The following is a 10,596-nucleotide window of genomic DNA, read 5'->3' as shown; positions in this document are numbered from 1 at the left end:
TATGGCGAAGGATTCACCGGAATTCGCTCTCGCAACGTTCAGAGATGGCTGGCACCACGATCTACTGTAATCTGCAGAGAGAGAAACATCTTAAACTCTGTGCCTGTGCATGCGCACTTCAATTTAGGGACCTCGCTGAATCTTTAACTCAATGGCTGTGTTCAATTAAAGCAAATCGTTGATTATTGACTAATTGTGAGGAGATAATCACGTCATCTAATACTGTGATTTGTTATGATCGCATTAATGAACCTCAAATTGCTGCTATTCCAAAGTTACACCAGACTCATCCAATCCTGACTCGATCTCCCCTATCTCCATAGAAACCATTTCTTCTGATCCCCGTTTAAATCACGGCAAACCGAGTCACCCAATCTCAGAATCGTGTGGGTTGGAAAAGACTGTTAAGTTCCTTGAGTCCAACCGTTCCCCCACCTGTCCCTCAGCACCACCTCAACATGTCTGGGAAACCCCTCCAGGGATGGGGACTCCACCACTGCCCTGGGCAGCCTGGGCCAGGCTGGGACAACCCCAACGGGACAGAAGTGGCTCCTCAGGAACAACCTCAACCTCCCGTGGGACAACCGGAGGCCGGTTCCTCTCGTCCTGTCGATTGTTCCTGGGAAGAGCTGACCCTCGCCTTGCTCCAACCTCCTGTTAGGGAGATCTCAAGAGTGAATTCCAACCTTTGGACGTTCCATCCACACCATAAGGGACCAAGTGAAGCTGCCCATCGAACTCCGTTGACGAAGTTGCGCTTTTACAAATTCATATTAAAACCACCTTTTTCCTCATAACTTTGACTGTGATTCTTTACCCGACCTCCACTTCCCCACTCCCTTCACCTCAGCTTGGAGAACCTGAGTCCAGGGACCAAAGAGCTGGAAAGTTTGTCCAAAACAACTTTGGTAGTCATAAAACGAGTCATTTTTCCAGCGAGGACCTCCAAGGTTAGACCTTTTTGGGGGCTCGTTTGAAACGTGGACAATTTTTGTGCAACGCGAAGCGATAGAACTCACCGGAAAGCATCTGTCTGCCAAGCACGGTGGCCACGTGGCTGATGGAGAGGCGGAGCTGGGCGATGAACTGGAGGGTGTCAATTCTGGAGATGTCAGACTGGCAGAGAGCAGAGAGGTCCGCGGTAGAGAGGCAGGCCTCAGCGAGCTGGCTGACGTCTTCTTCCGAAGAAGGATACATGAAATCCTGTTCGGGAGGGAGAGACAAGCTGTAAGAGCCCAAAGGAAGGTGATAACTGAGCAGCTCCTCCTCCTCCCTTGTGCCTTCTCCTCTTTTGGTCCCTCATCCACAAGATGGTGTGGATGGCAGTAATTAAGGTGCTTTGTAGGTTTTAGCTGGGGTGGTGGCTCCAAGTGATAGAGTTTGTTGGGGTTCCCAACGCATCCCAGTGGGCCCTCACCTCCAGACAGTGCACCACCATGAAGTAGAAGTGGTCCATGTTGCTTTGGCTGGACTTTATCTTCTCCTCCATCTGGGACAGGTATTCTTCCAGGTGAACCTTGACGTTGTTGAACCTGGGGCAGAAGAGGCCACAGAGCGTCAGCACCCACGTTGCCAAGGGGGTTCAGCAACAGGGTTTGGGAGCTACTTCAGGGCTGACCCGCAGCGCAGCATCAGCTTCAGGAGGGAGGACTGGACGGTGGGACTGGTGTCCATGCACTCTTCAAAGGGCGACAACTCTCTCTTCGGCTTGTACACTAGGAGAGAAAGTCAACACCCGTTATTTGACCTCCAAGAGCACGAGGTCTGACCCGGGTGAGGTGGGATCAAGCTCTTTTACCCCTTTTCCCTGACGGATGCTCAGGGCTGGGTCTGCAGGCCACAAACTGTATCAGTCGCTGAATGATTTCAGCAGATGGTGCCTCTTGCTCTCCCAGAAAGTACTTGGTGAGGAACTCAATGAAGAAGGAATTGCATTTCCTCCTGAATTTGTTGTGACAGGCCACAGCTTCCCTGGAGGGAAGAAGAAAACCAAGATTTCAGATCAACCTTCACCAAGGAGAGAAACAATGTCCCTCTGCAGAGCCCGAGACCCAAACCAGGGAGACGAGATGGCTGTTTCCTCAGACACCAGCATCACTTATGAGGCCCTTCCTGGAGGGGTCCCTCCAGGGCCCCCAGAGTAAGAAAGACATGGACCTGTTGGAGCAGGGCCAGAGGAGGCCACAAAGATGATTGGGAGGCTGGAGCACCTCCCCTATGAGGACAGGTTGAGAGAGTTGGGATTGTCCAGCCTGGAGAAGAGAAGGCTCCGGGGAGACCTTAGTGTGGCCTTTCAGTACATGAAAGATGGGGAGGGACCTTTATCAGGGAGTGTGGTGACAGGACGAGGGTAATGGCTTTAAACTGGAAGAGGGGAGATTTAGATGAGATACTGGGAAGAAATTCCTCACTGGGAGGGTGGTGAGACACTAGGACAAGTTGCCCAGAGAGGCTGTAGATGCCCCATCCCTGGAAGTGTTCAATGCCAGGTTGGACAGGGCTCTCAGCAACCTGGTCTAGTGGGAGGGGTCCCTGCCCATGGTACAGGATTGGAACTAGATGGTCTTTAAGGCCCCTTCCCAACCATTCAATGATTCTACCCCAATATTCAACACAAAGACACTCAAGACAGGCAGGTTGGGGCCAGTGCCCAGATACCTTGTGGCCTCCGAAGCAGTGGGTGTGTAATCCTCTGGGAATTCCTCCTTGCAGATCTTGCACTGCTTGTTCGTCCACTCCAGGATGCACTGAGTGCAGAAGATGTGGCCGCAGGGCAGCTGCGCTGGGTCGGTGATCTCCTGCAGGCAGCTCTTGCATTCCTTCACACCCTTCCTGAGGGACACCACCGAAAGAAGACCCAGCTCAGCGCCACTGCCAGACTTGAGGAGAAGCACAAGTGGGCTCCTGCCTAACATATGCCCTGGGTGGGGATGAAGATGGATGGGTGGTTTTGCCCAGCCTCACTGGTGAGGAGAGAACCGGGGCTTCTAAGCTGCCTGAGGACCATCCCGTCTTGGAGAGGCAATGGCGCATGGTGAGAATGGCTGGGTGAAGGAGATGGAGAGCCTGGGTGCTCAGGGGAGCTGGTTTCTCCAGCACCACACCTAAGAGAAGCTCCTCCAGAGATGGTCCATCACCTCCAAGACAGGCTCCCACCCCTTGGCTTCAGCAGTGTGGCCTCCCTTTGGCACGAAGAGGTTCACCGCTAGTGCTGATGTGTTTCCTCCCCACTTTACAAACATTGTGCCAACAAAGAAGACTCTCAAAGTCAACTTTTTTTTCAGCTCAGACTTACACCAGGTACACAACATCAGCATTCTCGTTGCATTTCTTCAGCACTTTTGTCACCAAATCAAAAATCTTCTCTTGCTCAAATCGTGGGGCTGCATAGAGGCGCTGCAAAAGACAAACACAGGGTGCAAGTTCAGCAGAAACATCTCTCTGGTACCTGGAGTACAAACGTTACAGGATGTCAGTGCTGCAGGGACAGCAGAATCCAGCAGATTCTCTGTGTGCACCCCTGAGGGTAAAGCAACCTGGATCAACCCTTTCAGCTCTCACTGACGCCTCCCTTGATTCTGAATCCTCAGTTTGGATTGCGAATCCAAAGAGCATTTGTCTCTGGGATGGTGTTTGCAGCCTTTTGCCATCGCCCTAGAGCTTTGGCCAGAGGTCTCCTGGAAGCGAAGAGCCCTCCCAAGCTCCACAGCCATGAGCCACCCCAAGAAGCACCTACATTCCAGAGGAAGATGAACTGCTTCACCACCAGCCTCAGGAGTTTCTCCTCTATTTGCGTCTCGTTGTGCAGCAGGTTGTCAATCAACATGTAGACAATGTTGGTGCAGGTCCAGCGGTGTCTGTAAAACACACACCCCCAGGGCTGGACCCCCAAGCTGCTGAGGTCCCATCCCACTGGTGTTTCTGTGATTCATCCCAGGTAGCATGGGGTCACTTGAGGACAAATGACCTTTAAAGGTCCCTTCCAACCCAAAACATTCCATGATTCTATAACCCAAGACCTTCTCAGCCAGCATTAGAGTGAGAAAGATACAGCATGGTCCTGTCTATGCTGCTCGTTTCAACCAAACCAAAACCTCCAGCCCTTTTCTGGGCGTTGTTTCTGGAGAGATCTCCTTGTCCCACTCCAGAAAGCATTTTGGCACCATCAAGCATGCAAATTCCACCAGAACTAAGCAAGTTCCAGCAGAACTCAGCAAATCAATCAGGGTGAAAATCCACCACTTTGCCACCCTGTCTGTGATAATGAGGACGGGGTGGACAGTTGGAGGACTTGTGGCTCTGGCTCCCCGAGGGGAGGGTGGCTTTGGTTCACCTGACCTTCAGATAGCAAGACACTTGCTTACGCTACTGTCAACAGAGAGTGACTGAACTTACAAGACGGTGTCCAGGAGTTCCTTCTTCTTCTGGTACAACTGAAGCTGGTAGTTGTCCCGACTGATCCACTCCACCCAGGGCTTGATGGACTTAACGCTTTTGAGCCACGCAATGCAGGCGTCAAAGGGCAAGAGCCCCTTCTCGGTGGGCTGCACTTTCTCCAGGAGGATGTTCAAGGCATCAAGAGTGACAAACTGAAATGAGAGAGGGAGAAAAAAAGTCCAGGTAAAGATCTCACCCTGCTGGTGGGTCATGCAGAGGGAAGGGACATGCTGTGACTGGACAAGGGGTGATGGCTTAAAACTAAAAGAGGGAGATTCAGACTAGAGAGAAGGAAGAAATTTTTGACACTGAGGGTGGTCAGACACTGGCCCAGGTTGCCCAGAGAGGTGGCAGGAGCCCCATCCCTGGGAACATTCCAGGTGAGGTTGGACCTTTGCTCTAAGCAACCTGCTCTAGTTGCAGATGTCCCTGCTCACTGCAGGGGTGTTGGACTGGATGAGCTTGCAAGGTCCCTTCCCACCCAAACCACTCCATGATTCTCTGACTAGAAGCTGTTTTAGCTTTTGGAGTGGTTGACGGGGCCAAGTTAGAAACAAATGGACTTTTAGGGGTGAAGTTCTGGCATCTGTAAACCAGGAAGGGTTTTAATGAGCTTTACTGCACCTTGGAGAATGAAGGATCTTTGAGTCAGCATGGAGAGCCCTCTAAAGACCTGAACTGGCTGCTCTAAGCAATATGTGTCTCAGGAGGGACACAGACATCTCCACGCCGACCTGGCGAGCAAAGGGGCTGGAGCTCACCACTGAAGCACGATGCCACAAATCTCACCCACCTCTAGGGTCAAAGTGTCTAAGGGGACTTCAGTGTGGTCCCCGGAGTGACACAAACACAAGGATGTCTCACTAATTACAGTCTGTAATTAAACGATGGAAGTTGTGAAGACCATCACACTCAAAAGCCGCAGGAGAAGGGTCAGAGGACAAAGCCAGCTCTTTGCTCACCATTTCTGGAGGGTTCTTCTCGTACATGGCCTGCAGGTCGCTGATGACAGAGCTGTTGCTTTTCACTATGTCAACAAAGAGATGATAATCATCTCGGAGGTAGAAATACTCCATGTGAAGCCAAACTGGGGAGAAGCCCATCTGCCCCCTGCCCACGGAGGAGCAGAGCTGTTCTGCGCTGGCCAGGAAAACTTTGGAGAGAAGCTGCAGGTGAAACAAAAGGCGTCAATTCGCTCAGAGCAAACAGCCAAGGTGGGATGCTCAGCATTGCTGTTGTGTCCCACAGGACATTTCCTCATCAAAAATAGTTCTCGAGGTGGAATCAAGGCTGAATGGTCGTAACAGTTGAGGAGTAGCCACAGAGCAGCACACAGGAGGACTTCTCAAAACAGATGTGGTCAGGAAGGGTAGGACAAGGGCCTACACCTGATGGAGGCGGTTCTCTACTCAAACCCACTCACCTTGTAGATGGTGGGATCTTGTCCGGGAAAAGCCATCCTGAGGAAGTCATTGGCGTAATAGCGCAGCATGTCTGGATTGCTGCCATCTGGCATCAAGTTGCTCTTGTTGAAGGTTTCGTAGAATCTGGCCACTTCCTCCGTTGGCTTATCAGGCTGATCTAGAAGGGACAGGGAAGAGACTTACAGCCTCTTAGCAGAAAATGGGAGCTCCCCGTTAAGACTGAGGCACATGCGTGGCTGAGTGCGAGGCCACGGGTGAGGAGGAACAATGCCTCCACTGGAGGAGGAGATACCACACAGAAGAGATGCACAACGCAGTCGTGGGTCATTTGAGCGAGGAACAAAACCCCCATGGTTCCTCCTATTAAGGACATGGATTTGAGGCATCTTTGATGGGTTAAAGTTCTCCCTGGAATGGCTGATGTTACCTTTCATACAATAGACCTTCTCCCATATGTCATCCAGGAAGGCTTTCAAAACCCAACTGAACGGGAACTGGCAGGAGAGGGAGACGTTGGGGTCTTCGCTCATTGATAACACGGAAAACTTAGCTTCTTCCACCCTTGAATTCAAAAGAAAGAAGCATTAAATTTTGCAACAGCCCCCAGGTGTCCAGAGATGGGCCACCTCGAGAAGTTCCCGACTCCCACTGGTGCCTGTTCTCTTTAAAAGAGCTCAGAACCCTAGAGGGAGGTTTGCTGGAAAAGTCAGGGAAAACTGGGCAAGGGAAGGAACCAATTTTGCCAACATCCTAAAACAACTGGGAAGTTTTGGTGCCAGTGGCTTGACACCCAAGACCTCCCATGGCTGGGCTGCAAACATCTGTCCCTGAAGCAGGAGCTGCTGGTTCACTGCAAACACCAGTGTTTACTCTCCTCAGGAAAACCACCCTGCTGCGTGTTTACACCCCGCCTCTTACTTGCTGGTGTATTTAATTCTTAGGAATGTTTCTTCTTGGAACATCTGGAGCCACAGTTCTGCGAGTGGAGAACCTCCAGAGATGTGATTCAGGTTGTTGTTGGCATCCACCACAGCAAGAATTTGGGCAAAGATACTGGCCACAAGGTCTTCTAGGTGCATCCAGAGTGCTTGCCTGTGAAAGGAGACAACACCACTTTGCACATCGCTTCACACCAGGAAACAAACCCTCCTCTGCCCAAGCATCGGCCTTGAAGATGCACAAGTCAAACAAAATAACCCCAACCACTTCTGAAGATGCCAGATGTGGGCATCCAGGCGTGACACAGTGAGACACTGGACCAGGATGTCCAGAGAGGCTGTGGATGCCCCATCCCTGGAAGTGTTTGAGGCCAGTTTGGATGGGGCTCTGAGCAATCTGTTCTAGTGAAAGGTGTCCCTGCCCATGGCAGGGGGTTGGACTAGGTGGTCTTTAAGGCCCCTTCCAACACAAACCACTCCAAGATTCAATGATTCAATGACATGAACCACCCCCGTCTAGCTCAGGGTCGACCAGCGTTATTTGTTTCCAGAAGAGGCCTTCCAAAAGAAGCTTCCTCAAGATCAAGTGCTCTTAAGTCATCTTCTTTGCTTTTGAGACTACGACCTTTCGGCAAGCCCCGACCTTGTAAAATAAACCACGTGTGGAAACACCTCTTGGTTATCACGTCTTGGTCTTTAAGCAGCGGTGTCTCATCCTTCACACAGAGTTTTGGGGACAAAATGACTTGACATGAGGAAGGTTGCCCATGGTCAGTACTACCTGAACGAGGTGTCCTCCAGGATGAATTTGGTAGACAGAGCCCTGCGGAAAATCCATCCCCTTGGCTCTTGGATCAGTTTCTCTCGTTCGTGTAGGAGGGAACAAATTCTCTTCTTCAGGGTGGTCATAAAGCGCCTGGAAACTAATAACAAAACAGCACCGGTTAAAACCCTCCTGGTGCTCAGCTCCAAGCAGGAGATGCCATCAAAAACCTGTGAGGACTTTTGGTTGCCACAGTTTTTGACTCAAAAATCACTCCATCCAGTATCTTTTCACCAAACCTATGGAGAAATCAACTTCCATGGTCAAGTGACACCGTCTGGGATCACCTACCCCTGCAGCAAAGCGCTGTGGTTTAGTACAGATACCGATCACGCACAGGAGGGACTGTGTAGGGAGGCGGAGGAGGCCCCAGGCAACCTCGCCCTCTGTCTCTTGGGTGTTCTCCACCCACGATGGCTTTGAGAGACACCAGAACTGCCTCTGAACCTGGCTGTGGTCTTCTTCCAGCCACACTGCTTGCAAGAAGGAGCCACTTCTAGTTCTCTCTACTCACATGTACCACAGATCTCAGCATGGAAAAGCAGGTTGTGAAGGATCTTGATTCTCTCTGTGGGACGCTGGCTGTTGTCCTTCTTGTCCTCCAGCTGGATCACAGCCTTCTGGATGCTCCCTTTGATTATCGTGTCCACGTTGAGGAACTGTGGCTGGAAAAGACTGGAGGTCAGGTGGTTGATAGATACTACTTTGCTCTCACTTGCCTGGGGACACCCGTCCTGGGTCATCATCTTCTCCAGAACCTAGCACAGTGGACTTCAAGGTCTGCACCCATCCCAACAAACCCTGGTGAAGTCAGTCCCCGGGGTGTGGAGGGCTCCTGATGTCCCTGCTAAGGGACACAGCTTTGTTGATGGTGACAAAGGGCTCCTGGTGTTGGGATGGGTGCTCACAGCCAGGCTGGGAGACCACCACCCTACTTCAACCTCCCAATGGCACCCAGCAAGACATGCAGCTATTCTGTCCTGCCACAAGGTACCAGCCCAAGGAAGGACCTTCGAAAGCAGATCCCCAAATGGCCATTGGTCCCCAAATGCGGAAACACCCACTGAAAATGAGGAGGAAATAGAAAAAAATCATACATTTTCCTCTGGGTAAAGATCTGACTTGCTGAAGCTTCCCAGGGCAGCAGAATCCTTTGGAGAACCTGAAATCACAATCAACCGCACGACTCGAAACTGTCAAGGAGGTGACAGTTGACAGGGCAAAATAATGCAGCGCTGGAATGAAAGCCACTCAGCTGCTTGGTATCAGCTTCTTGATGACACAAGTCCCTCAGGCTGGGGGAGCAATTGGCTGGACACCCCTAAGCATGAATATGGATTCAAGGAGCCACCCAGAGTTGGCTTGTAATGATGGACCAAACCATTTCTGCCCTGTTTGCCCAACCATCTCGTCATAGAAGGGACGTAAACAAGCACATGTGGACTCCGTATGGGAGCCTCCAGCGGCACCACCAGTTTGCCATCATTAACCAATGCTCCACCATCACTGCTGACCCATCAGGAGGCGAAGGCTGCATTGCTATGATGACTTCAGAAGCAGCAAGTGCTCCTGGGTCCCATGGCTTGGGACCTGCTCGATCCAGGTGCACTTTTATCCACAGACGGGACATCAGAGGGTGGGGCAGTGGGTTTCAGGAAGGGGCAGCAGAGAGGAGATGGTGGGTTTCTGGTGAGAGACTTCTTACCTGCTGGGACACACTGGGAGCTGCTCATGAAAATCTCAGCGATGGTCATTTTGGAAAGCTGGCCGAGATTGGCCTTAAAGCTCTCGGGGGGCACCAGGTCATCCAAGTGGATGGACTTCCACTCGCCTGGAGAGGCAAGAGGACAGATCAGTCCACCTGCTCTCTTCTGGTGCACCAGCATTCTGGAAAAACCGTGAGCTTGGCTGCTCAGATTTACCAGCCAACCAGGGCAGGAAGACGGTGAGAGACAGATGATCCACCACTTCACATGTCTTCTCCACACATCTTCATACTCCCCTCCCACCCTTTTGCTGACCCCAAGGAGCGAGTGTAACCTCACCGCTGTCAAAAGCCAGGTAGCTGCACCCTCCCAGGACCCGCGGGACCTTAGTGATCAGCACAACGTGCAACAGATGAGGGCTGGCCGACCTCCTTCGCTCGTCCGTGATGCAGTACCTGCAAGCACCACCAGAAGGTCAGAGCTGGTGTATACCAGACTTGTTTGGCCAACCTCTCCAAGCAACAGCTGCATCTCCTCCCTCTGGGAGCCCTCCCGGGGGTAAATCTCCCTTTCCAAAGGCTGTGGCCATCTGAGGCTGCTTTCTTGGGTGGATGCCACCCAAAGAAGACCAAGAAGACATTACTTCTGGCCATTGTTGGTACAACCTGCTACAACCACAGGGACAAATGAGACAACAGAGTCCTGAGTATGAGCCAGTTTGAGTCTTGCACTGGCAGGAAAGGCCAAAAGGCAGCAGAGGTTTCTGAGAAGTACAGGGAGGAGGAATGAGGAGGAGGAAGGAGGAAGATGGAGGAAGAAAGGAAGGACAAAAATGGAGGAAGAAAGAAGGAAGAAGAAAGGAGGAGGAATGAGGAGGAGGAAGGAGGGAGGAAGAAGGATGACCAAGGACAAAGGATGACAAAGAATGGAGGACAGAGGAAAAAGGAGAAAGAGGTGGGAATGAAGGAGGCTGCTTACTTGGCACAGGCCAGGAGCCGTTTGCTGCTCTGCGGCTCATCGAAGTGGAACTGCACAAGGAGGAGCCTCATTCCCAGGGGCTCGCTGAAGAAATTCCTACAGTGAAGAGGTCTCTTTAACGCCTTCTCCTGGGACAGCCTCACCCCACCCCACCCCGAAGCCCTCTCAGAAGTGGAAATCACCCACAAGGTTAACGGAAGGGAACGTTGCCCACCTGAGTTCATGTCGAAAAGCATGTTCAGTGTCAAACTGGCTTAGGAAGAGGCAGTGGATGGTGTCTGGGAGATTGA

At 51.7% G+C, this 10,596-nt stretch overlaps 1 protein-coding gene across 1 annotated transcript in view; it reads right to left on the bottom strand.

The window, feature by feature from the left end:
* Positions 1-10,596, bottom strand: part of LOC104493572 (E3 ubiquitin-protein ligase RNF213-like) — a gene marked incomplete at its 3' end in the record, with an annotated part of 44,910 nt that overhangs the window by 7,390 nt on the left and 26,924 nt on the right. Inside the window, exons 31-48 of the mRNA XM_010136282.1 lie at positions 10,307-10,356; positions 9,668-9,783; positions 9,328-9,453; positions 8,720-8,784; positions 8,137-8,281; positions 7,581-7,722; positions 6,780-6,953; positions 6,289-6,422; positions 5,861-6,018; positions 5,400-5,603; positions 4,396-4,589; positions 3,737-3,857; positions 3,296-3,396; positions 2,659-2,832; positions 1,799-1,971; positions 1,619-1,715; positions 1,418-1,532; positions 1,020-1,203 (exon numbers count right to left, since the gene is read on the bottom strand). Coding sequence (XP_010134584.1) covers positions 1,020-1,203; positions 1,418-1,532; positions 1,619-1,715; positions 1,799-1,971; positions 2,659-2,832; positions 3,296-3,396; positions 3,737-3,857; positions 4,396-4,589; positions 5,400-5,603; positions 5,861-6,018; positions 6,289-6,422; positions 6,780-6,953; positions 7,581-7,722; positions 8,137-8,281; positions 8,720-8,784; positions 9,328-9,453; positions 9,668-9,783; positions 10,307-10,356 — 2,473 coding nt within the window. The remainder of the gene's footprint in view (positions 1-1,019; positions 1,204-1,417; positions 1,533-1,618; positions 1,716-1,798; positions 1,972-2,658; positions 2,833-3,295; positions 3,397-3,736; positions 3,858-4,395; positions 4,590-5,399; positions 5,604-5,860; positions 6,019-6,288; positions 6,423-6,779; positions 6,954-7,580; positions 7,723-8,136; positions 8,282-8,719; positions 8,785-9,327; positions 9,454-9,667; positions 9,784-10,306; positions 10,357-10,596) is intronic.

The sequence above is a fragment of the Buceros rhinoceros genome, unplaced genomic scaffold (genome assembly GCF_000710305.1).
Source record: "Buceros rhinoceros silvestris isolate BGI_N320 unplaced genomic scaffold, ASM71030v1 scaffold5395, whole genome shotgun sequence".
NCBI classification, from domain to species: Eukaryota; Metazoa; Chordata; class Aves; order Bucerotiformes; family Bucerotidae; genus Buceros; species Buceros rhinoceros.
This window is presented reverse-complemented; position numbering and strand designations above follow the sequence as displayed.